The 25102-nt window shown below is 38.2% G+C and overlaps 2 protein-coding genes and 2 pseudogenes across 2 annotated transcripts in view; 2 read left to right on the plus strand and 2 right to left on the minus strand.

The window, feature by feature from the left end:
- The window catches only part of LOC101300447 (cleavage stimulation factor subunit 3-like), a 16604-nt gene extending 4043 nt beyond the window's left edge, over positions 1-12561 (minus strand). The window contains exons 1-18 of the mRNA XM_004300009.1: positions 12417-12561; positions 12263-12333; positions 12109-12171; positions 10807-10916; positions 9498-9598; positions 8005-8066; positions 7121-7261; positions 6856-6984; positions 6451-6497; positions 5868-5931; positions 5163-5283; positions 4898-4956; positions 4722-4790; positions 4272-4412; positions 3993-4057; positions 3257-3353; positions 1580-1639; positions 651-803 (exon numbers count right to left, since the gene is read on the minus strand). Coding sequence (XP_004300057.1) covers positions 651-803; positions 1580-1639; positions 3257-3353; positions 3993-4057; positions 4272-4412; positions 4722-4790; positions 4898-4956; positions 5163-5283; positions 5868-5931; positions 6451-6497; positions 6856-6984; positions 7121-7261; positions 8005-8066; positions 9498-9598; positions 10807-10916; positions 12109-12171; positions 12263-12333; positions 12417-12447 — 1584 coding nt within the window. The 5' untranslated portion in view covers positions 12448-12561. The remainder of the gene's footprint in view (positions 1-650; positions 804-1579; positions 1640-3256; positions 3354-3992; positions 4058-4271; positions 4413-4721; positions 4791-4897; positions 4957-5162; positions 5284-5867; positions 5932-6450; positions 6498-6855; positions 6985-7120; positions 7262-8004; positions 8067-9497; positions 9599-10806; positions 10917-12108; positions 12172-12262; positions 12334-12416) is intronic.
- Positions 12562-13650: 1089 nt separating this feature from the next.
- On the plus strand, positions 13651-14538 carry LOC101293691 (annotated as a pseudogene).
- Positions 14539-17348: 2810 nt separating this feature from the next.
- Positions 17349-18224, plus strand: LOC101293984 (annotated as a pseudogene).
- Positions 18225-18734: 510 nt separating this feature from the next.
- On the minus strand, positions 18735-23099 carry LOC101300727 (uncharacterized aarF domain-containing protein kinase At1g79600, chloroplastic-like). The gene is made up of 7 exons (XM_004300010.1): positions 22626-23099; positions 22308-22535; positions 21815-22150; positions 21011-21566; positions 20465-20651; positions 19995-20361; positions 18735-19218 (listed from the first exon to the last, which is right to left on the minus strand). The coding sequence occupies exons 1-7, from the start codon at positions 22971-22973 to the stop codon at positions 19090-19092; spliced, it is 2151 nt and encodes a 716-aa protein (XP_004300058.1). The 5' UTR covers positions 22974-23099; the 3' UTR covers positions 18735-19089.
- Between the last annotated feature and the right edge of the window lie 2003 nt (positions 23100-25102).

Here is a 25102-nt window from a genome sequence, read left to right on the forward strand (position 1 = left end):
AGAGAGAGAGAGAGAGAGAGAGAGAGAGAGGGGGGGGGGGTTTAAAAGGGATTAAGTTTTTTATCTTTAGGTTTATGCTTTTGGGGTGTAATGGAGGCTGTAATTGATGGAAAACCGTAACAAGGGCTATTTTAGTCATTTTGGTCGAGATTGATGTCATTTTGAAAGTTTAGGGATGAAACTGATTAAAAAAAAAAGATGAGGTATCGAACTGATTTTAGACCTAAAGTTCAGGGGAGTAAACTAAAGTTTTTCCAAACTTTTACTAGCAAAATGTAGGATCCAAATTGCAAATTTTATTATTTTCATTTCCCTCAACCCCGAACATAAAATACTTAAACACATGTGTACCGACATCAAATAGGGTGATGGTATTCGTACTCATTTTTCTCTTTAGCTTACTATTCACACTCCTTTTTGTGACTTAATGATGATGATAAAAGGGAGTATTAGTACTATTTCAAAGAGAAAGGGGAGTGTGAGCCATGAACATGAGCCATCAAAACACCAATAATCTCCAAGTAGATCAAGTTGTTAGATTAAATTTGGTTACTGGACTAGTACACAAACCCGAGCCACAAAATTAATTCACATGTAAAACAAACACATAAACATATTATTGAGTTCAACAATAATTTCACTAAAGATACCTCTTGTCGCGCTAAATGGTCCAAATCCTTCGTGGAGCAGGGCCAAAGATCCATGAAACTATAACGAGATACAACCTCTTGTAAAGAACTTTCCAAAGATGAAGGTCCCTCTTCATCAGTTATAGAAAGTGCTTCTTTTTTTCTTTGCTCAACCTATACAAATTAGAAATCCAGCAAATCAATGCTTCTAGTAGAAGACGATGATCAAAGTTCATATAAATAATCCAACAGCACCTTTTCTAAAAGATCGATTTACATAGACATGAAAATATGTAATATATTGAAGTTCAGATTACCACGTAGTAAGTAAACCATTATCGTGAATTAAGAATTAGTATTCACTAAGGTATGATCTGGGTTACTACATCAACTGTGGAAACTTGTCATTAAGTAACAAAACAAAGTTTAGGGAGATACAAGATCCCATTTAAATGATGTAATGATATATACGGATTAGGTATCAACAAGGCCACTAGCTAGGGTGCTATCGAGGCTCCTACATCAACTCCCAAAATTGAAAAAATGAGAATGTGCTAAGTTCAAATGTTTATTTTCATATTATTAGTGGTCGAGCATTGTCATTGTTATCTAATATTCACTTCAGAAGGTATAATAGATATAAAAAATAAGAACTCTGACTTCACAGATCAAGTAAAAATGAATAACTACTTTGTTTAACAACCGAAGGACTGTAACAAAGGTGTATGTGACAAAATTTTGAGGTATTCGGGTGCATGTGAAACGCTCACTGCTTTCACCAGTTAGACAAGCCTCACATAACAAAAAAAAAAAATCTACTGGCTAATAGCCAATAAGTGACCTGTACAAAATATTGATTTACAGATTGCGAAGAACTTCTGAAAGAAATTTAAGACGGAAATGGATATTATCACAAGAACCTACAAAAACAGTAGGCAATTATTTATTACCTTCAACATGCTAGCCAAATCTCCATAAGTTTGCTCGAATTTGGTGAATTGCTTCCATACCTGAGAAGGAAGATCCTTTCAGAAGGCAAAATCATAAAGAAAGTAGATTACATTGATGATGTAAGTGGAGAATGTAGCGTAACAAATATTATACAAGACACCAAGTTTTGAGGTATGTAAATGTTAAGCTTCAGAGTAATGAGGACCAAAAGAGGTATCAATAAGGCCACTAGCTAGGGTGCTATCGCGGTTCCTACATCAACTCCCAAAATTAAAAAAATGAGAATGTGCTAAGTTCAAATGTTTATTTTTATATTATAAGTGGTCGAGCATTGTTATTATTATCTACAAGACACCAAGTTTTGAGGTATGTAAATGTTAAAGCTTCAGAATAATGAGGACCAAAAGAGTCAGTTATACACTTCCAGAACAAAAGAAGCCCTGAAGCTCCAACCCATCATATCTTTTTTATTTCTTGCCCATTTCTAGACAACCAAAAAGAGTTCATGAAAGAACGTGAAGGGTTTCCCAAGCAAGCATAAAGTGCATAGGGCAAAGAGTGTAAACAGAAAATTGGAAAATCGAGATGGAATAAAGAATAGAGATTCTGCTTTGACCACCCTTTTATTCTAAGAAACTAGAAAGAAAAAGAATACAAACAGTGGACAAGTGGACAAGGGGTCCAGAAATCATGGATGCAGCAAAACTCAACAGAACAGCAGCATAATCCAAAAACACCTCACATAAACTCCCCAAATAGAAACGAAAAGTATCCATAAACTGCTGCTGCTCCCCAATCCCTTAAATACAAGTAAAACTATAATCTTTGAGAAAACTCAGAACCTGAAGCCCAGAGAGCAGACAAACTGTTATTCTCTCCCAAAAAACCTCAACCATACCCCTAAATAGACTTAAAAAATCCTCTATTTTTTCTCTGACCAAAACACCCAGAAAAGACAGTACTTTGGCGTTCTTCCCTTTACCAAACTAGAACAGTTATGAACAAACAGAGCACAAATATGAGCTGCAGATTCTATACAACTTCTACAAAAGATAGGAGGCCATCTCACAATGCAGAAAGACATTATTTGCATTTTCTCCCTTGTTTTTGCAAAAGCACACCAGTGAGGTGAAGGGAGTAAAACAAGAATCTAAACAGCGTATCATCAAGTCCTGAACTTCATCACCACTAACATTCAACATGTCTACAATATCTTCTGGGCCATTTACAAGAGAAACTTGAAATACAAATCTCACATACTTTTAAACATTAAATCGGACTATCTTCTGAAACTGAATTTTAGGGATATAGGGACATAGTAGACAATAGACACACAACTGCACAAAAACACATGTACACTCATTCAATACAACAGGCAAAACGAAATAGCAATGAGTGGAGAGGTCCAGGATTCGATATAATGTGGATAATTCTGAAAATGGGATAGTAATGTGCTCAATATGTCCTGTTGTGTGCCAGACTGAGTTAAACATGTAGTATAGGGCAAAGTGGAGCATGTGCAAAATTGGGTTTGACACCTTTCATGAATGTCCCGCTGATACCATGTTCAAGTTAAAGCAGGCATCAAATCAAAAATAATTAAAAATGAATGGAGAAGCTCAAAGTATTATGATGACTTTCCCGATGTAAGATTCTAAATCTATAAATATGTGTACCTCAACAGATTTCTCTGGTGGTAATGAGCTTAATGCCCTCTCAAACAGGGCCCGAATGTTTCTATCATCATTCAAACGAGTTAAAAAATCTGCATATCTGCAACATTAAGGACATGGAAGTAAGAACACAACAATAGATATTACAATAAGACAAATTGGAACCAAGCCAATAAGAATACATAAAGAACAGCATAAATATCATCTCCCAAATTCTTTTATGATTTACTAAATATGATATTAACATTTGGTGCTACCACTACATAACAAAAGTTTTATAATATGAACAGTTCATATACTCTGCAGCTTTACTGGGAATAAAAAATCAGAAGGCTGTTTCAGAACACAAACAGTGGGGCCACAACCCACAAGCATGAATAGGGTTGTCTGTTATACCTATGGAGTTACTATCATGTTGGACAATTTTGAACCTCAGAAGGCATGCAATCACAGGAGAAAATGTCAGATTTCTACAAAATCTGCTAAAGAGAAGGCAATTGTAGTCTGCCATAAATTTTATATTAATCAATGGGGGAAGACATTATTATGCTACAGGATAGAAGACAAATTGGTTGAAATTGTTACAAACAAGAGCCTTTCAGTTCTTTATGAGAAAGCATTTGGGGAACTGTTACTCTTAGATATGTCCTAGAGGATCATCGTACAGCATTTCACTTGCAATAATATATAACTAAACCAATATAGTATTCATGACGTTTAAACAAGAAGATCAACTCACTGAAGAATGTATACAGGCTCGTGCATGAACTGTTTCAGTCCGGCTTCAAAAACATTGTGTGCCATCTGCAGTATGAAAAGAAAAACAATAAGATGGCTTTGTGGATTTTGATATTTTTCCTTAACAAAACATAAGATTATGAATAGTAAGTGGATAATCAATGTTATTTTCTTAGCGAATTTTTTGTTGTCACTATCTTTAGGATGTAAACAAGCAACAAGTCATCAAACATCCCACGAAAGACAGAAAAGGGTGGAACAACGACAGATCAAGAAAAACCTTGGGATCCTTGTCAAGACATAAGGCCACCATTGCATAAGCAACATAAACATGATATGTGCAGTTCGGGGATTTGCGCGCATCTAAAAAGTACTTGCGAGCTGCTTCAACTCCTTCAGTTCTCCTTAAAAAGCGAATAAACTGCAGTAAAATATACAAACATGATATTCAATCAGAATGGGACAAACTTTGATTCTAAGCTGCAGAATACAGCCAACAAATGTTTGGTACAATAAATATTCACTGTAATCTTCAGTTTTCAGGGTGCAGTAAGTTGTTGACCAAGAAATATTCAAGTTAGTAATGTAGATATAGGGAGCTGGACTATCTAGCACAAAAAAAATGATGGGATGTACGTAAGAGAAAACCCCAAATCCCTGAGTCACACAAATTACATAATTTTGAAAATTATATCAACTAAAGATTCGAAAGACCAAAAGGATTAAGTACCTGTATATGAGCAAGGGCAGTTGTGTTAACACCGTCTCCCAGAAGGTTCTCATATATTTTCTTCGTAGGCTGCAAAAAGTATAACTGTTAAAAGAAAAGGCAACTCCAACACAACTCAACTGAGCATTAAGAGCCAAATAGTTCATAATGTCTAAGAAAATTTGTAATCATAATACCTGGATTGCTCCACGGGATTCTTCCAGCTCTGCATAAGCATACCTAAGCATCTCTGAGTCTGTTGGAGAGAGAGAGAGAGAGAGAGAGAGAGAGAGAGATCAGAGAGGGATCAGAGAGACTTTAAGCCATGTCATAAAATTGGTGAAGAACTCCAGACTCGTGGTGTAAGATAATCAATCAACATAGCAACATAAAAGGAAGTGCGGCTTAACAGAAGTACATAAGAATCTTAAAGGCAAAGAGACAAGAAAAGATAACAATTACCAGGAAGAGCCTTCAATGCTCTCTGAAATACTTTAATTGCAGCATCTATAGATCCACTTTTTGCATGCCACATCGCATAGTCGTACCATATATCAGGATAATGGTATAGATACATTAGACACTGGCAAACAACAGATAAGACTTAAGGAAAGTGCAGTATTCTGTCAAGAAAATAAATTGTAGACAGTTCTATAAACACTCCCGGTATATGTTCTCTCATGATGGTCCAGTTACTTTCCAAAATTAAGAGGCACCAACATAAGTAGATCTATAAGAGGACTGGATAAATGCAAGATACCAATTGAATCCTTTTGTAATCACATTATGATAAAGACCAACTTAATGGAAAGGTAAAGTATAAACACAACACACATGACACACTAAGCTATATGCAATATTGGTAACAACATCGCACAGATTGTTACATCTTAATGCCACTGCATTACTCAGAATGGGTGAAAGTTAAATCTTTGTGTCTGCAAAATTATTGTAATTAGAAACACAAAGTTCGCATTACTACATGCATGCAGGAAACGACATATCCAAAAACATATTGAAGAAATTCTTCAACAATCGTAGACTTAAGAAGACTTACACAATCCATTTATCCAACAAAATCAGAGGCAATCTAGATGTATCTACTACTTTTATGAAACGAGAAAAAGAAAAAATTAAAATAAATATATAATGTGTGTATTCAACCACCTGCTCATATGTGAATATAATTCGCTTGTTGGATGATCCATTGTCTATCCTTTGTGGATTTCCCCTGAAATGCAATTACAAGAAATTAGGTCAGAACATGCAACACTGTCAAATGCATGGCAAAGTAAACACAGCCTAACAGGAAAAAAAAGAACACAAAAATAACAACACAATAACGACGACAACAATGACATTAATAATATAGTAAAAAATAATACACAAGGAAACAAAATTTTGATTCAGAAACATAAATTCAAAGGTGCAACATCCAACAGATAAAAGATAGCTGCCAAGAACTATGATCGTACAGTTATCTACTCGGAAATTTATAATTTATGGAAGCAAGAAAATGAGTGTTCAATCATTTTCTCTTAAGATCATGATGGATTCTCAATTATGTTTAAAGTTTAAATTTGCATGAAATTGTAAGACAACAGTTCACGAAAATAACTAGCAGATTGTAAATGGGGGGGGGGGGAAGAGCCAGACTTAAGTGATCCTCCAATTTCATAGTAGTCTATCATGTCTGATACAATCAAAATGCACTACAAAGAGGTGAAATAAGTATAGCAATTATTCTTACTTTTCAAAACCAAGCAACTTTTTCCATGCCATCCATTGCAATTCTTCCTGTGAGAGCAAACCAAAAAAATGTCAATTTTCCATAGAACATATTTGAAAAACAAAGACATGTCTCTCATATATGGACCACCATAGTGCAAGACAGACAAGTGTCACACAGTGATTACAGGTAGATATAGGAACTTTCTAACATGGGTTGACAGTCAACTCAAATCAGATACTAGGAAAACATGCAGGTACAGAAGAACACTGGGTTGCTACTTAAAATTTTGATTGCCAAAGAACGGAACAGGACAAATTTTAAAACCACACTAACTGCATGCTAGTGCAAGAGGAAACCAGCTATGAAATAAAACATATGTGAGACAATTGTTGACAGATTAGAGAAGAAGAGACAGAAAATTGCCTTGTAAGAACCAGTTGGTGGTACAGCAAGCATGTTCAAGTCAATTTCGTCAAAGTACTTCTTCCGCTCCCTATAAACGGCCCTGGCACTGTTAAATTTTGGTTGATATTCAGATAACAGTCCTTTTGCCTGTTTAATGCAATATCATTAGATTGCAAATTTTGTAAAATAGTTTCTTGCAACACCCACAGGCACACAAAGATAGCCCATATATGTTTTAAACTAGTTTAGATTTCATTTGTGATCCCAAACTAAAAAATGTTACCAGATGACGGCTGACAGAATTTTCAAAACTTTCATAATCCTTCCAAAGTTGTTCAATGTGATGGGTAGGAGTAACAATGGCTCTCTGGTATGCTTTCCGCACAGCAGTCATCCGTTGCGACTCTTCCTGTGTGCTTAAGGCCTGCAAGTACCACATTAAACAATATGAATAACATAAGTCTAGACAATTAAAGTTGTCTGAATCATGAAGAGATACGAGCATCATTATTATGGCCCATTGCAGTTATCCATGAATTAATAAATCTGTGTATTTCAAACTTATTTTTGTTTCAAGTTGGTTTGAATACCTTGCAGCCATGTCCATGGCAGCAACTCTAGGGCCTCTAGGCCATGGTGCCACCATGAAGACTCTGGCTTCTACAGAAAGATTTTGCTGAAAGGGCAGCAAATAATTGTATTGGGAAAACTAAACATATTATGGATAAAGATAACATTAGCCACTTCTGAATACAGTAGCCTCTCAGAGTCTTAGTTTTTTAGAAAGGAAACATATTTTGATCAGGGAAAAAGAATACATACAAAGTGGACAAGGAATCCACAAAAAAAGAGATGCAACAGAAGCTAACAAAGAAAAGCACCAAAAACCAAAAGCCCATAAAGAATTTCCCAAAAGAGAACCAAAAAGGCCCCTCCTAAACTACTGCTGTTCTCCAATCCCTTAATATACAAGAGAAACTATTACTGCTAAACTTATAATTCTTAGTAACCTCCTAACTACTTGTTTTTCCCATATTTCCCCTTAAGAAGGTCAAAACTATTTGAGAACCCTGACCTATGTAATAGCCTTCTTCTGTTCAAATCACTGTTCACCCCTTAAAAAGCCGTAAGTAGAAGCAAACCACATGCAAGAAGAGAATAACAGACCTGCAACGACTTTAAAAAAGCGATGTACTCCATCCACACAGGGCCAGACGCTATATCTGCTCCTGGTAGCAAATGCAAAAGGATTAAGCACCTTCAAAATCTGACGGGATTAGGTTTCACTAGCTTATCAATGTGTTATACAATGCATGTACAAGCAGTAAATAGTTCAGTTCATAAAAAAGTAAAAGATTAAGAACTTTAGAAATAAAATAGTTCTAATAACTCATTCCAAAATTAATTAACATGCCACGATCTCCAGATTATTATGACATATGACAATTACTTATATGCACTAAAATAAAAATTTTAAAAAATAACCAGCTCTGGGGTGGACAGCCTGATACACACATCAATTGACCAGCAGGCCTTACCCTCCTATCTACATGTAGGTTGAATAAGAAGTGGATATCCATGGTACAGGGATCATCCCTGCAAACAAACAACTAAGTTGAACACCATGTACTCAACTTTGACCACATAAATAGACACACTCAGTATTGCCTATAAACACTGACAGGATCAGATACTCAAATGGTCATACGATTTCCAAATTTGCTAAGATATGACAGTATATATAGATATGTATAAAGATGTCACGCTACAATTTACTATATACTAAAGCTGGGTTACTGTAGTTAAGGGCCGAGCAGTTACAACTTTGTCCCTTCTTTTTCCTTTTTGACCAGGCTGCCCCTGGCCTTAGTATATAGTGGTTCGAGAGTGCTGCTGCAGTCATTTTTTCCATTTTGTTTCTTCTACGGTCTCTCTCTACTTCTCTCTTCCGATCTACCTGAAGAAGATGTGCATGCCAAGATCGGCAGTTGCATGTTGTTTTTTTTGGTGATCGAAGATCAGCAACTTATTGATTGTGGATAAACTGAGAGAAAAATGTTGATACATGCAATTATTTTGTGGGCATATGAGTTTCGGATCCTTAAATATGTATAATGAATATATATTCTAGGGGATTCTCAGACAAGGTGGTTCAAAGCTTAAGTCTTCTCATTTGTATAGCGATTCATTCTCTTTCATCTGTATATAACTCATATTCATTCTTTCGTGTGTATAGTTGCCCTTATTTTGTATTAGTGTAAGTAGCTTTAAGGCTTAGGTTTAAAAAGGTAACTGCCCAAAAACCATGAAGCGAGAGCCAGAAACCTAGGCCTTGACGGGGGACTTTTGATAAGAATCTATTATTCAAACAGCAATGCATGCCATCTGAATGGAGTGGATCCAGTTTAACAATTAGCTTACAAATGTGTTTCGAGTTACCTTTATCCTTCGGACATGTCTTACTTCGTGTTATTTTACTTCCCAAAGAATAAAAAGAACAGACAAGAAAACGAATTAGAACAACTTCATAACTTCATAACAATTAACCTACACACTGTTAAGCTCTAACAACTGTTATAATTTACAACTAAAAAGTGCCAAAAAGAAGAATCATTAGCAAGCATCACAAAAGGCTTGAAGGCTCGAGTAAATAGACATACCAACATAACTGAGCATAAAATCAAAAGCTTTTCTAGTCTCTTCTTGACCCTCTACCCCCCTCTTGTCATTGACCTTTCTGATGAAACGAATGTAGCATCGCCTGCAAATCCAATGTGATCAACACAGTTAAGCATTTTTCAAACTCAAAAATAAGAGAAAGACATGTTTGTCCAACAAAAAAGAACACAGAAATTTCAGTAATCGTATGAAGCAATGAAGTTTTAGTGGAATACGGTGGTCATTCAATTACAGACATGCAAATATTCAGACAGTCTGTTCTTGATCCTCCATCATGATTAATCGTATGAAGCAATGAAGTTTTAGTGGAATATGGTGGTTGTTCAATTATGCCCATGCGAATATTCAGACAGTCTGTTCTTGATCCTCCATCATGATTACTGTTCTTTTCAATTGCTGATTAATGAATAGTATTGTTCCATATAAGATAATGAAAAGAAAAATGTGTCTTTTGCTTATGATAAGATAAAAGCTATAATGCTAAGGAGGGGTAATTCATTGTTGTTCTTCTGGTTGAAGCTAGTCATCTCTTGTAGCTTGCCAAACTTCGTGAAATGTTCAACCAACCATAATGCACGAATTGAACATGTAAACGTCATGAAAAAGAATATCTACCATAAATGTACCACATGACCTACACACATGTATAATTCTGAACATCAAAAGTACTAGAAAGAAATCTTACAGGTTCATGATTCTATCTTGGTCTAAGCAATGAAATTTGAGCAAGTCATCTAGGTGATTATGCACTCATTTTCTGTCTTAGAAATTCTGAAGAAAACTATATGCTCTATAGACTATCTCACCATTCATTTAGATAAGAGAGCACCTTGCTGACTTACAACCATGGAAATTCACAGTTAAGTCAATTTGTAGTTTGGGACATATTTGCTCTATGGAATTCTTTTGAGCAGGAAGATCTGAACTTAACAATATGCTGGGCCACAATACATACAAATATATTCCTGAGTTTAAGTGATTCCCTTATTTGTTCATAAAGTCAACTCAAGATCAAGATGGTCAATTTCAGGACTAAGATAGTCACTAATTCTACAAGTAATTTCTGCCACCATTGTAATAAGTAGACAATAGTGAAACAAGTTTATCCAATTCACTACACCTTGAAGAGAACCAAAGCCATATGACATTATAGAATGTGCTTGCAACGAAACAAAAACAAAACCAAGAAAAGATTTGCATTACATCATCAACTGATTAGATTATACCGACTCCACTATCAAAGCAATATAAGATTTTGCTGACAGATTTTGGCTGTAGAGCAGAATATACCAAAGTGGAACTTGAAGACAAATCAACAAACACCGGCTAAATATCTGTTTTGTAGCATCATCATTATTAACAGCAATCTGTGCCTCCACATATTGCTTCCAATACTTTGCCTGGAGAGAAGGAAATAACTAATCACTTAACATAAACAGTATTTACCCAAACATGGAAAAGCTGGCACATTATGTGCATCAGTACTCCTTTAAATGCCAAAGATAAGTCTCACTGTTTAACGAAAATTAAGTAGAAGTTAAAAGTGGTTGCAGCTTACTTAGATTTCTGTACATTTTTCCAGAGCTTTTCAAACGCTAAAGATAAGTGTTTTACAGTGCTTTTCAAATAATACCTAAATTCTGCAGTAACTGATACTCCCATGTACACAATAATAACTAACTGTATTGAAAGCTCTCCCACAGCTACCACGAAGTCCAATCTCAAAGAACAACAGCAGAAATTCTTCTAAGGCTAAGGGATACATTTGTTTCTCTATACCCAGAAATCCCCCAAAATCCACTTTTTGCAGACCCGGAAACTCTACAATCTTTAGAAGGCAGCAAAATCTAGAAAATAGCTAAGGATATACCATGAGGGGATTCGAACCCCAGACCACATCAGAGCAAACCATGGGCCTGACCAGTTATACTAACCCCATGTTGCCAAGGCTGAGGAATACATTACTATTAAGAAACCACACACTTTCAATGTAACACCACTTCAACTGACTGCAGCTTTCCAATCCAATAAAGATAATAGATAATAATGCAACACCCCAATTGCAGACCTAAATCTAACTTGTTACCAAAACTCATCCACACACACACTCCAGGTATTCGAAAATCCTTCTACCTGCAATCCCTAAAGGGTATTAACTCTCTTCCCAATATGCTCAACCGCATAATGAATCTAACGTGGGCTTTAAGAATTGACTCGGAACACTCACCAATAAAATCTTCAGGAGAAAGGAGTTTTATTTGAACAACACCAGTTCCAACTTTAAAACATCCACACGCTCCAAACTCACAACCAACTGCACTACCACCGTCACCTTCGTCCCCTCCTAGTCACTAGCAAGGGCATCCCCATCAACACCCAGCCACCACCACCTCAGTCAACACATTCTCACAAAACCTAACCCTCGATGTAGCAATTGACCATCTCAATTAGACTTCCTTTCAACATCTTAAGCAAATGAATATATCTAATCAAATGAACTATCATGGTCTCAACACTGCTCATATAAAGTTCAAACCAAAATCGAATTGCATTGAAGGAAAAAAGAAAACATATGAGTTAGAAGGCACTCACTGCAGTGGGAAACACAGCCAGAATCTGCTCATATATCGCAGCTGCCTCTGTAATAGGCAAACGCTGTTTCGAAACAAACAAGCTTCAGCTTTCAAATACCTCTAACAAACTATCTAAACCGAAACAAAAGGCATAGGGTTAAAGAGCAGCCTACCAATGCTTCAATGGCTTGGTTTTCAGTGGCTTCGACATTGTATTTATCCTCCATGGCTTTGGTACCTGAGCCTACCAATTGAATTGACGCCATTCAATGCTGAGAACTAGAAATTGAAGAGTAGGAAACCAAAGGTTAGGGCAGTCTTACTCACCTGGGTCATCCACTGGCTTGTCGGTTTCCATAGGAGACTGGAATTAGGGCCAAAATGGAAGAGGCGAGCACACAGCAAGTGTGAATTGGGTTCCAGAGGCAGAAGATGGAAAGGTATGTTTTTAAGGTCAAAAAGTCATTCGTTCAACATTGAATTCGTTTCTCTAAAGAATATATATATATAACAAGAATAATAATAAAAAAAATTATTTTGCTTTTTTTTTCTTAATGAAAAATAAACAACTACAAAATAAAACTACGAATACAGTCGCACATGACAGCAGAAACGAAGAACATTTTGTGCAACAAGGACACGTTATGCAACCAACTGTATGTTTCAACTTGGTGTCGATTGTTTGTCAAAGAGTCTACAACGAAATTAGCCTCTCTCCAAATGTGTTTAATACTGCGCCAACATACGAATGTTATGAACCAAAACAGCTATTCTCTAAGGAGTACGAGAATCCCCTTCAACATCAATCAGACTTTTGGAATCCCCTTCAACATGAATGTGAGAAAACTTGTGAAGTAAACCTGTTTGTAAACCAACTTGGAGCGCAAAGGCTTTTGAAACAAGAACGGGCCATGTGAATGGAGGGGATCCGGTTTAACAATTAGCTTACAAATGTGTTATGAGTTACCTTTGTTCTTTGGACATGTCTTTCTTCAGGTTATTAAAGAAAACGAATTAGAACAACTTCATATACTCATGGGAATAACGGCAGAGAAACTGTTTGGAATATCATGGATTGTCGAAAAGCAAACATACAAATCAACATATTCTACCAAAAGGAGATTCTTCAAGTAGAGGGATAGCTAGATCAAGCTGAAACAAGAACCTATGATTGTTTACGCTATATTTTGTATAGTTAGTGATCCTTAAAAACAAACACAACAGCCGCTAGAACAATGCACATGTAAGTAAATATACGGTTTTGAGACATCCACTATTTCTGTAAAGCTCTAACAACTGTTATAATTTACAACTAAAAGGTGGGAAAACGAAAAACGAAGAATCATTAGCAAGCATCACAAAAGGCTCGAAAGCTTGGCCAACATAATTAACCTCGAAAGGTAATTGTATTCCAAAACAACCGATCTAAACAACAATTTTACGGGTACATAAGAATCTCTCGTTGGTTTCCTCTATATATAGGGCATTTGCTAAACCCTAATCTCATCCAAACAGAGCAATGAGAGCATCAACCATCTAGTCGGCACCAAAACCGCCAACAATGGATCAAACCAATAAGGAAGAGACCAACGAGTCACCTCCGGAGTCTGAGTCCGGCTGGGCCGAGCTGACCCACGATTGCCTCACCAACATCATCGCCTGCCTCTCCTTGTAGTTCCGATGGCGTGCCATGCTCGTCTGCAAGTCATGGCTGCTCGCTTGCAAGGACCAGCATCTCAACTCCTGCTTCGTCCTCGAGCCTGCTAAGTCATTGCCGGAGTCGACTTGGTGGTGGGCACCCGAGTTCGGGAGAAAGGTCGACTCCATTCTCCGGTCTGTTGCCAAATGGAGCGAGGGGTCGCTCAGGGAGATTCGCACCCGGAACTGCTCAGATGCGTCCCTGTCTTTTGTGGCTGAAAGGTGCCCAAACCTTGAGGTCTTTTCGATCAGGTGCTCCCCCAATGCGACTGATGCATCCATGGCTGGCATAGCATTTCGGTGCCCCATGATCAAGGAACTTGACATCAGCTACTGCCGTGGAATTTCTCAGGAGTCTCTTCTGTTGATCGGGAGGAGTTGCCCTAATCTAACAATCCTTAAACGGAATGCTGTGAACTTTCTAGATTATTCTATAGAAACTGGGGTAGTTCCTTCTGAGTATTTAGATACTAATAGGCCTCAAGATAGAGATTCAGAAGCTGATGCAATTGGGAAATCCATGCCGAATCTGAAGCACCTTGAACTAAGGTGCTCCAAGGTAACTGCTAAAGGGCTTGGTTTGATATGTGCAGGGTGTCGGAAACTTGAGTACTTGGATGTGTTTGGATGTGTACACTTAACCAGTAGTCGTGAGATCGAAAATGCAACATCTGAGCTCTACAACTTGAAGGAGATTAAGCAGCCATGTTTCTACACCCCTACCCCTTATCCCTGGATATCATGGATATAATATCTCTGATTTTCGTATAGTTAGTATCAATTATTATTAATCTGCTACCTAAGCTTGGAAATAAAACAGCAACGGGACTGCACCATCTATTGCCTTTGTAGCTTGTTTGATCTAAATTTGTATCAGAACTGGTGTAAAAGCATCATGCTTTCAATGTTTTAAAAAAAAAAAATTATATGGTCAGTGACTTGATTGTTCATATGCTTTGTAATGTATAAATGAAGTGATGTGCCTCTGGATGTTATGTCAGTCATGTAAATCATTTTGAGGCAAACAGTAATATATACACCGTAAAAATTAGTTTGAGAATCTTCTATACTACGTACCCTAAAGATTGAATTGTCGGTTCTCTACATGTTTTCACACAGACAAGCACATGTACAATACTTTCAAACCAAGTGATGGTGACAAAAAATGGTATAAGGTTCAAGTATCGTCCCCTTTCCCGGTCACTAATAATATATTGTTTTCGTTTGAAGCTTTTGCCGACTCTGATGATAACATCACCTTCTTATCTAGAGATAAATTTCGGCGGATGCTCTTGTTTTGGTCAGTCACTCTCTTTCCTCGCTGATGTGTTGGTTTGATAGGGTTCTACCACTACTGGAAAAAAACACTTAGGAGACGGAATTATTTCGTCTCCTAAGTAACAGATTTCGTCTTCCAAGTACTTAGGAGACGGAACGTCCGTCGACTAAGATCCGTCGCTTAAGTGTGGTGAGGTAGTCACTTAGGCGACGGAACTTGAAATTCCTTCGCTTAAGTGGTTCTTAAGAGATGGAATACTTTCGTCTCCTAAACACTTAGGCGACGAATTTTATTTTATAATAAAAAAATTATCCACTTAGGAGACAAAATAGTTGAATTCCGTCACTAAAGGACTGAAAAAAATTAAAAAAAAAAAAAAAACGCCATCGCAGGTTTTTTTATCCACTCACTCTGACCGCCCCAAATACCACCACCACCGCAGGTTTCAAAAGTCATAACTAAATGTCTTGAACTTCTTCTCATCTTGTATATAAGTAGTAAAAACTTGCATTTATAAATTGCATATGAAAAAAATAAAGTTTACTGCCCCCCAGTAAACTTCTACTGGGGATCAGTAACTTGTAAAAATAACTCTCTTTCAATTTCAGGGGCACAACACACAAGATATACAAATTCTTACCCTAATAAACAACTTTATTGGCCCTTAGTGAACTCAGTAGAAGTTTACTGCCCCCCAATAAACTTCTACTGGGGGTCAGTAAAATTCAATACAGTATCTCCCTTTCAATTTCATGTCAATTATATACAACAGATATTCATTCTTACCCTAATAAACAAATTTTCATTGCCTTCTAGTAAACCCAGTGGAAGTTTACTGCCCCCCAGTAAACTTCTACTAGGTCAGTAAATTTCAACACAGTATCTCCCTTTCAATTTCATGTCAATTATACACAACAGATACCCATTCTTACCCTAATAAATAAATTCATTGCCCCCTAATAAACCCAGTGGGAATTTACTGCCCCCCAGTAAACTTCTACTAGGGGTCAGTAAACTTTAATACAGTATCTCTCTTTCAATTTCATGCCAACAATCTGCCCCAATATACCACCACCACCACCGTACCAAATAACCATCATGCCACCACCATCGTACCAATCACATCCTAGCCAAAATTAAAATCAAAATCAAATTAGACAAAAACATATAAATCTATCACCAAAGCTAATTAAACCAGAAAAATTGAAGAACTTACCTAGATTTCTTACCCCTTTGAAATTTCAAGGGACGGTGGTGGGTCAGCGGGAAGACTTGGTAGAGAGAGAAAGGTGGCGGCGTCTGTGGTGGCAGAGATCGAACCCAGATCTGAGGCTCAGTGCAAGAGAAAGGGACGAGGAGCTTGCTGGTGGCGGGGACGGGTGAGTCGGGTCGGGTCGGGAGGAGGAGGTTGTTGGCTCCGAGAAGGGTGCGAAGGTGGCCGGGTGATGTTGAAGAGGGTTTTGACGGCGTTGAGAGTGGTGACATTTGTGAGGACAAAGTCGATGAGCCCGTGGCAGTTAGAGGTGGCGTTGGTGGGGGTGGTGTAGTTGAAGGTGGCGGCGGAGGAAGGAGCGGTGAGAATGGAGAGAAAGGCCGGCATGAGAGTGATGGTCTAGAGAGAGAGAGAAAGAGAGCTATGGGAGAAGATAGGTTTCCTTCTATTGATAAGGTTGGTGAGTTTGTGATTTAAAAGAATTGATATGTTTTGAAAAATTTTGGTTTGATTTTTCATGAAATTTTACGCGGGAAGATGGGCGCTCAAATTTTTAGAACTTAAGCGACGGAATGTTCTATTTTCGTCGTCTAAGTGATTCATAAATTTTATTTTTTTAAAAACATTCTGTCTCCTAAGTAAACATTTCCGTCTCCTAATTTCTACTTAGGCTACGGAATGTAGTTCCATCTCCTAAGTGATTCATATAAATTTTTTAATTTTATTTTTTCAAAAGCCGTCGTCTAAGTAAAAATATTCCGTCTCTTAAGTAGTACTTAAGCGACGGAATCTCTTAAGTCGTTCTTAGGAGGCGAAATCAAAATATTTCGTCTCCGAAGAACAACTTAGGAGACGGAAACTGTTTCGTCGCCTAAGTAGAAAATTTCGTCGCATAAGTACCACTTATTAGGAGACGGAATTTTTTAATTCCGTCGCCTAAGTGTTATTTTCCAGTAGTGTACCCCAAGCTCAAATGGCTTTTCTTCTAGATTCTTGTTGTATTGGTCGTCGAAGATCGAGGCTCTTCTTTCATCCTAACACGAAAAAAAAAAAAAAAAAAAAGGTTCTTCTTTGTAATATATTTTTCTTTTCGAAAAATTAAAACTTGAGAGCCATACAAGATACACTACTAGAAATCTAGAATGAGTCCAGAAACTTGAGTCATTATTGTGTAGGACAATTATTCCTATGCCCGGCCAATCTCGTTGATTTTCTCCTTATTATATATAGGGCATTTGCTAAACCCTAATCTTTTCAAACGTAACATCAACCATCTAGTCGGAAGTCTTTTGAGATACCGCGAACAAACCGAAAGGAAAGGAGGGTGTCAAAGAAAACCATCTAGTCGGCACCATATATATATGGACCAAACCAATGACGACGAGACCAACGACTCACCGCCGGAGTCCGAGTTGACCCACGATTGCCTCACCAACATCATCACCCGCCTCTCCTTGAAGTATCGATGGCATGTCATGGCTGCTCGCCTGCAAGATCCCGCATCTCAACTCCGGCTTCGTCCTCGTGCCTAACTCAGTGCCGGAAGCGACTCGGTGGTTGGCACCCGAGATCGGGAGAAAGGTCGACTCCATTCTCCTGTCTGTTGCTGAATGGAGCGAGGGGTCGCTCAGGGAGATTCGCACCGGAAACTGCTCAGATGTACGTGTCCCTCTCTTTTGTCGCTGAAAGGTGCTCTAACCTTGAGGTCCTTTCAATCAAGTGCTCCTCCAATGTGACTGAGGCATCCATGGCTCACATAGCACTGCGGTGCTCCATGATGATGGAACTTGACATCAGCTTCTGCCATGGAATATCTCACGAGTCTCTGTTGTTGATAGGGAGGAATTGCCCTAATCTAACAATCCTTAAACGGAATTTTCTGAACATTCCAGATTATTCTGGAGCAGCTGGGGTAGTTCCTTATGGGTATTTAATGGGTATTTAATTAGATATATTTTATACTAATAGGTCTGAAGATAGAGTATCAGAGGAAGCTGATGCAATTTGGAAATCCATGCCGAATCTGAAGTACCTTGAACTAAGGTTCTCCAAGGTAACGGCTAAAGGGCTTGGTTTGATCGGTATATGCAGGGTGTCGAAAACTTGAGTACTTGGATGTGTTTGGGTGTGAAAACTTGACTAGACGTGCTATCGACAATGCAATGTCTGAGCTCCCTAACCTGAAGGAGATTAAGAAGCCATATTTCTACACATGTAATATCATGTAGCTAATCACAATCTAATCTGCTACCTAAGCTTGGAAATAAAACATCAACGGGGCGGCACCATCTATCTGTATTCTCTTTGTAGGTTGTTTTATCTAAATTCAGCTCGTTTTTTTTTTATTATTATTTTTTATTTTTATAAATATGTGCTGCGTATCAGTCCTGGTGTAAAAGCATCATACTTCCAAATTCCAATATATACAGGTGAATAAATGTTAAACCATTTCAAAAAACAAAAAATTATATGGTCAGTGACTTGATTGTTCATATCTTGTTCATATGCTTTCTAATATAGATGAATTGATGGACCTCTGGGAGTTATGTCACTCGCGAAAACATTTGGACACAACAGTAATATGTACACTACTAGTTTGAGAAGCTTCTATACGATACTACAGATTGAACTGTCGGTTCCCTGCATGTTTTGACACAGACAAGCACACATGTACATTCCTTTCAAACCAAGTGATGGTGACAAAAAATGGTAAAAAGGTTGAAGTATCATCCTCTTTCCCGGTTTCTTCAACTTAGCATCATTACAACAAATATTTGCTTTACCCAAGTCCCCAAGGGTCTTCTATAGGGTCACAAAGTCGAAGCAGGAGCTGGTGTTGGCACTCGAAGAACTTGTTGCAACAACCGTGCCGCAAGTCGCTGTGTGATCCCACCAATAACTTTCCCCCCAAGGCTGCGTGCTTCAGGTTGTTGAAGGACCTGGTGATATATGATGATACTTCACTTAATAAATGATTAAAAAGAAGTCGAGTTTTTTAGCTAGTTCAAAAACAAGTCCGATTTTAAATCAATTCAAAAGAGTGCAAACAGATAACTGATAAAAACTAAGAATGACATTGTCGGCAGAGTGCCAGGAAGGATATATTCAATTATCAAGCACATAATATGACCTAAACAATGTTGCTAAAAAGGTTTGGAGATTATATAAACACCAATAATTGTGTTCGTTTGAAAGATATAAGGCAATTTAAAATCTGGGATTCTTTCTATCACAATTGGATTCTTCAAACCTTGCACCAAGACCACCAAGACCTGGTACTAAAAATTTCTCATCCTACTATTAAAAACAAAAAAAAACAAAAATTCTCATCCTATTCACAATCACAGAACGTGTAAGCAAAAATACGTTAACATGATTAAACAGCTGTAATAACAGTAGGAAAAACAAGAAAGAAAAATTGTACAATATATCACCTGAAGTTTGAAACATGTTCATGATTTAATATTGCATGCAATTATAAGCAATTAGGTGCTCATAGCAGGATTAAATCGTGACAGCTTCTTCTCCCAGTAATAGAAAGACATTTGCCAAAGGTAATGCATAAAACAATTATAGTTCCTCAGTTCATGCACTTCATGAATTATGACAGACTAAGATCTAGTCTACTAAAGCAAGACAACAAAACATAACAGCTTTTCCACCCAGAATTAGAACAAACATAGGAAAAGATGCAGAAAGCAAGCAACGCTCTTACCAGTAAAATGGGCTGCAAAATCGCAGGGTCAAAGCTTTCAGAGGTTCTCAGAAGTCCCCAAATTCTGATTACTTGGTCTCGGAGTGCTATCATGCTTTCTTGTTCAGCGACGCTCATTGCCAGAGGTCCAATAGCATTGCCATTAACAATCATACCCTTCATAAATTCGGGCATAGAGTTGTATGTGTCAATAGCTGTGCCCCAAATAAAGGCTTCAGTGACACGCACAGCCTCCTTTACAACTAAAGTCCGAAGTTCTTCACCATCCGGACCCAATAATAACTTCAAAGCAGGCTGTAAAGCATCTTTTGCAGAGAAATCTCTATCTTTGCTTCCTTGAACCAGCAAACTTTCTAGTCGATTCCACCTGCAGTGAACCACAAGAAAGAAGATTATCAGGTAGTTCAGAAAACCAACTGAGAACAACCTCCATTTAAATAGAAGTAGAGAGAGAGAAACAGTGTCCGTGCCTAAACTTCCCATCCTGGAAAAGCAACTCAATAAGAGCATCTCTGAGATACGGATTTGGATCAGTCAGAAGCCTTTTAGCAAAATACGGGTATGAAGCAGCCAGCACCTTGAAATTAGGATCAGCATAAAGGGCTAGACCTTCTAGTACTGTGAGTGACCTTAGTATCAATGCGTAATAAGCTGGGACTGCAAGAGATACAAAACAAATGTCAAATCATTGGACTCTATCACAAAATAGTTTAGAATACCACATCATTATTAAAGTTGTATGACAACACCATTTCATCAAAATTCAGAAATCTAAAGGACTCAATTGTTTTTCTTCACCATTAATAGTTAAAAAGTACTTGTCCTTATCAGGAGGGAATGGCAAAAACCAAAAAGAAAAAAAGAAAGACGACGAGTACTCTGAATAAATCACTGATAAAGTACAACCTAACCCTTTGAACGGACAACTCAAGACAGGTAAGAATGACTAATTGTACAGAGGTATTACAGAATTTAGAGTTGATAAAGTTCACAATAAAACTGTAGTATCAACTCACCATTAAATGGATATTCATACAAAACAGCACCTAGACCGTCCACCAGTGTTTTAAAATTCAGTTCACTAACAGTAGAATTCAGCGCATCATCAAAGAAGTTCCGAAGAGCTGGTACAATTGGAGAAACATCTACATCAGGCGATAAGAAATCTAGAGCATAGTAATCATTAGCCATAGCTTCATAATCCCGATTAACCATGTGAACAACATGACCGATGATAGCAAATCTAGCTTCTTCTGGTGTTTCACTCATCATTCCAAAATCAAGAAAGGCAAGCTTTCCTTCAGGTGTTGCCAAGAGATTCCCAGGATGAGGATCTGCATGAAAATATCCATACTCAAGTAGCTGTCTGAGGCTGCATTGTATGCCAGTGTTAACCAGATCCAATACTTTCAACCCTTGACCCTCAATGGCAGCTTGCTCATTTAATTTGACTCCATTTACCCACTCCATCGTCAACACTTTGGTGCTGGTGTAATCCCAGAAAATGTCTGGGACGAGAACATCTTTCTTGTCAGCATACAATTTCTTAAATCTCCTCGCATTTTGTCCCTCCTGCACGCACCTGTAAAAATTAACATTCAAACCCAAAAGACTCTTATACAAATTATGAAGTTGCAGCTTCTATGTTTAGCACTTTTCATTTTTATTAGCACAGTGGATAAAATTATACACCTTATCGTGATGGCATGTTTTTGAAAACAAAAAGCTGTAGTTGCAAAATTTTGTCTTATCAAGAGCTAGAAAATGACTAGTGATGATGGAGCATGCCAGAAATAATGTGGATAAGAACACTAATTTACCTGCACATAGTTGAGCTCTTGATAAACTCTGCGTGCAAATTCATCAATAAGGGCCACAACATCTGTGGTTACGATGTCAACATATTTGTTTATGAAAAATCCTAAATTCCGTATGAGAAAGAAGTCTAGCCCTATAGCCTCTTCAATGCCAGGGCGCTGCACCTTAACAGCAACATCCTGCCCAGTTGACTTCAGTTTAGCTTTGTAGACTTGACCTAAACTAGCTGCTGCAATCGGAGACGGAGATATGGTCGAGTAAATCGAGTCAAGTGGTACTCCCAACTCCCTCTCAATGCACGCAAATGCTTCTGCATCCGGAAATGTCGGCAAAGCATCCTGTCCAGTTATGAACCAAGTAAAAATTGTTACAACATCATAGCACTACATAATACACATAGCCAAAAGAAGGCCAATTCCCTATCTATTGTTTTCCATTGTCATCCATAAACCAAAAAAATATGTGCATTACAAAACAGCAACTAAATCGGAATACCTGAAGCTCAGAGAGCTCCTCCAGATACTCCGACGGACACACGTCAGGTCTTGTTGACAATCCCTGACCCAATTTGACAAAAGTAGGTCCCAAACGAGTGAAAATTCGCCGGAGCTCCACAGCTCGCCGTCTTTTATTCTGATCAAGCACGCCTTTCCTTTGATCAATGAACAAATTCAACCCAAACGTACCTAGAGCTGTCACAATCTTCAGCGTCCTCCGAATCACCTGCACACAAATTCCACCACAAACTTTCAAAAACAAACGCAATTTCATAATCAATCACAAAACAAAGCTAAGTTCAAAGTGAGGCGTCACCTTGACTGGGCTAGACCCGTACTTGTCGACCAGAAGCTCGGGGGTGTAAACGGAGGCATTCGCCGCACGTGCGAAAGCCCTCGCCTCCGCCTGAATATCCTCCGCACGATCGACGGCGGTGCCGGCTCGATAGATCTGCACCTTCACCGACTTACCTTCGTCGTCGTCTCTAACTCTTATGGCCGCCGGTCTCGCCTCCACCAGAGCTGCCCTCGCCAGCTTCACTCTCACTCTGACGCCGCTCTTTCTCTTACCACCACAACTCTTTAGCCTCGTCGGAGCCGGAGCCCAACCACGCGGCCGGCACAGCGTTAACGGCTGGATAACGGCCACAGCGACGCCTCCCATGGCTACCTAGTTGCTCTGCAATTCTTGCTACTGTGTGGAGCCCACTCTGCAATGTAAGAACTTTCTTCTTTTCTGCTCTGAACTTTGCTACAGAGATTGGGAGAGGGGTCAAATTGGCTTTGCTGCAACTAACTTTGAAAGAAATCGGAGTGTTATTGTTGGGTGGCTAAATAATGATGACGTGTCGGGTCGGGTTTTCAATTAGGCGGGTAAAAATAGGAGCCACATTTCTCACCACATAATGAGCGAGGCGCGTCGGTTGTATCGTTGTCGTTCATTCATGTCTGTTTGGTTCGTTTCCGGTGATAATTGGATAGGATTTATAGGTTTGTCGTGTTTTATTTTTCCAGTGTTTGGTGTTGTTATGCTGAAGCGGCTGATGGGTCTCGAGCAAGGAAGAAAATATCGGTGATTACGGAAATTTCGACCTTTCAAAATATAGAAATTTTCATGGAAATTTCGGGGAAATATCGATTGCAGTAAAAAAAAATGAGAAAATTGACGGAAATTGATCTATAGGGAGTTGTAGTAAATTAAGATGAAAAGGTTAGTGCTGAACCGTTAATAATTCTTAAAAGTTTACTTTAAACATCTTTTTTTTTTTTTTTGATGGCTGGAAACCCAAAGGAAGGCTAGGTCATCACGCCTTAAATACATATGATACATTTCACATAAAATTACATGAGTACTTTAAAACCACATAGAAGACCTATGAGGTACAAAATTTTCACTATCTTTATCATCTCTCTGTGCAGAGTCTTCAGTGTATTGTGAAGAATAGTCATTAAATGATACCTCACCTTTGTAGTTTTGCATGTATTGACTTACATGCCAACCATATGGGTCAAGGGGGGCTGAGTATGGATTTCCATACTGGAAGTTATAATAGGGATTGGGCATTGCTTGACCTTGGCCATAACCATAATCATTGGAAGATTGTCCTTCCGACTGTGACCATGAGTTATCACTTAATTGCACCCCGTAAGGCATGATATATACTGGATAAGGCATTGCCAGATTTTGGCCGTATGGGTATGGTCCATCATTGCTTCCTCTCACACCAAATGAGTTAATAGAGGGAGATAAAGAATCATCTTCATGCCTTGACATGCTTCCTTGGCCTCTTTCTCTTGGTGTATAATTTTTTCCTGTAGCACCGATGCCGGGTCCTGCTCTCCTACTTCCATGATCTCCATCTTGTGTTGCATGTGTAAATTGCGGTTCACAAGTGAATGGACTCATCTGATCAACTTGATTTCCACTGTAACCTTGAACTCCATGATCACCTCCATTATCATCACCTCTGATGCTTGATGAGCCTCCTGATCTGGTGCTACTAGAGCTCTCATTTATCATGGAAGGAACATGTGAGTCACGAGACTCTCCACGAGAGAAAATTAAAATATTAGCTCGACCCACTAATGCATCGATAGTTTCTCTATCAGGTCCTATAACCTCTTCTTGAATTACTTGTTCAACATTTATTCCTTGCGCACGTGCTTCACGAGCAACTGTAGGAGATGGATTACGTTCCTCGTCATCTAGATGAAGTGGCCTTATCCATTCATAAAGTTGATCTCTTTCTTCATCATCAAACTCGGTACCAATATCAGGGTCTGTCTATTATGCAGAGCTGCATGAGATGTAGACTGCCTTTTCATTACTTTATTTTACAAGTGGAAGGGATGACCTGCTAGTGACTTGTGCTACAGGTTTTTACTACTGGGTTACAAATTCTTGCAGATAACTTAGGAAAATCCTAAACAGAACTAGCCTTCAACATGCCAAAAATTTCACCTACGACCTTTAGTCCAAATGGTTACTGGGTATGGCGGAATCACTGCTGTCTGACTAGGAATAGTCTAAAAAATCTACAGAGAAAAAGTAACAACAAAATTTATACAGACATATAACAAAAGGTAAAATATTTTTGTGACGGGATTTTGAGCATCAAGATGAATTTATTCAACCATAGATACAAACATAAAACCTAGAGCCTCGCTCTTAGGTAAACAGCTAAAAGTTATTTAGCTACTCATAATTACAAGATAAATACTTACTTGTATTTTACAGTACTTCACACCAGATGACTCACATACACTCTTACTCATAACTGTATTACAAAGACT

Source organism: Fragaria vesca, linkage group LG5, assembly GCF_000184155.1.
Source record: "Fragaria vesca subsp. vesca linkage group LG5, FraVesHawaii_1.0, whole genome shotgun sequence".
Classification (NCBI taxonomy): domain Eukaryota; kingdom Viridiplantae; phylum Streptophyta; class Magnoliopsida; order Rosales; family Rosaceae; genus Fragaria; species Fragaria vesca.

Bases quoted from the DNA above. Each gene is read 5' to 3' on its own strand.
- LOC101300727 (XM_004300010.1), bottom strand. From the start codon at position 22,973: ATGGGAGGCGTCGCTGTGGCCGTTATCCAGCCGTTAACGCTGTGCCGG. The intron at 20,652-21,010 runs GTGAGTTGATAC...TATCTCTTGCAG, and splicing joins GTATGAATATCCATTTAATG to TCCCAGCTTATTACGCATTG. The intron at 20,362-20,464 runs GCACGGACACTG...GGTTCACTGCAG, and splicing joins TTCCAGGATGGGAAGTTTAG to GTGGAATCGACTAGAAAGTT.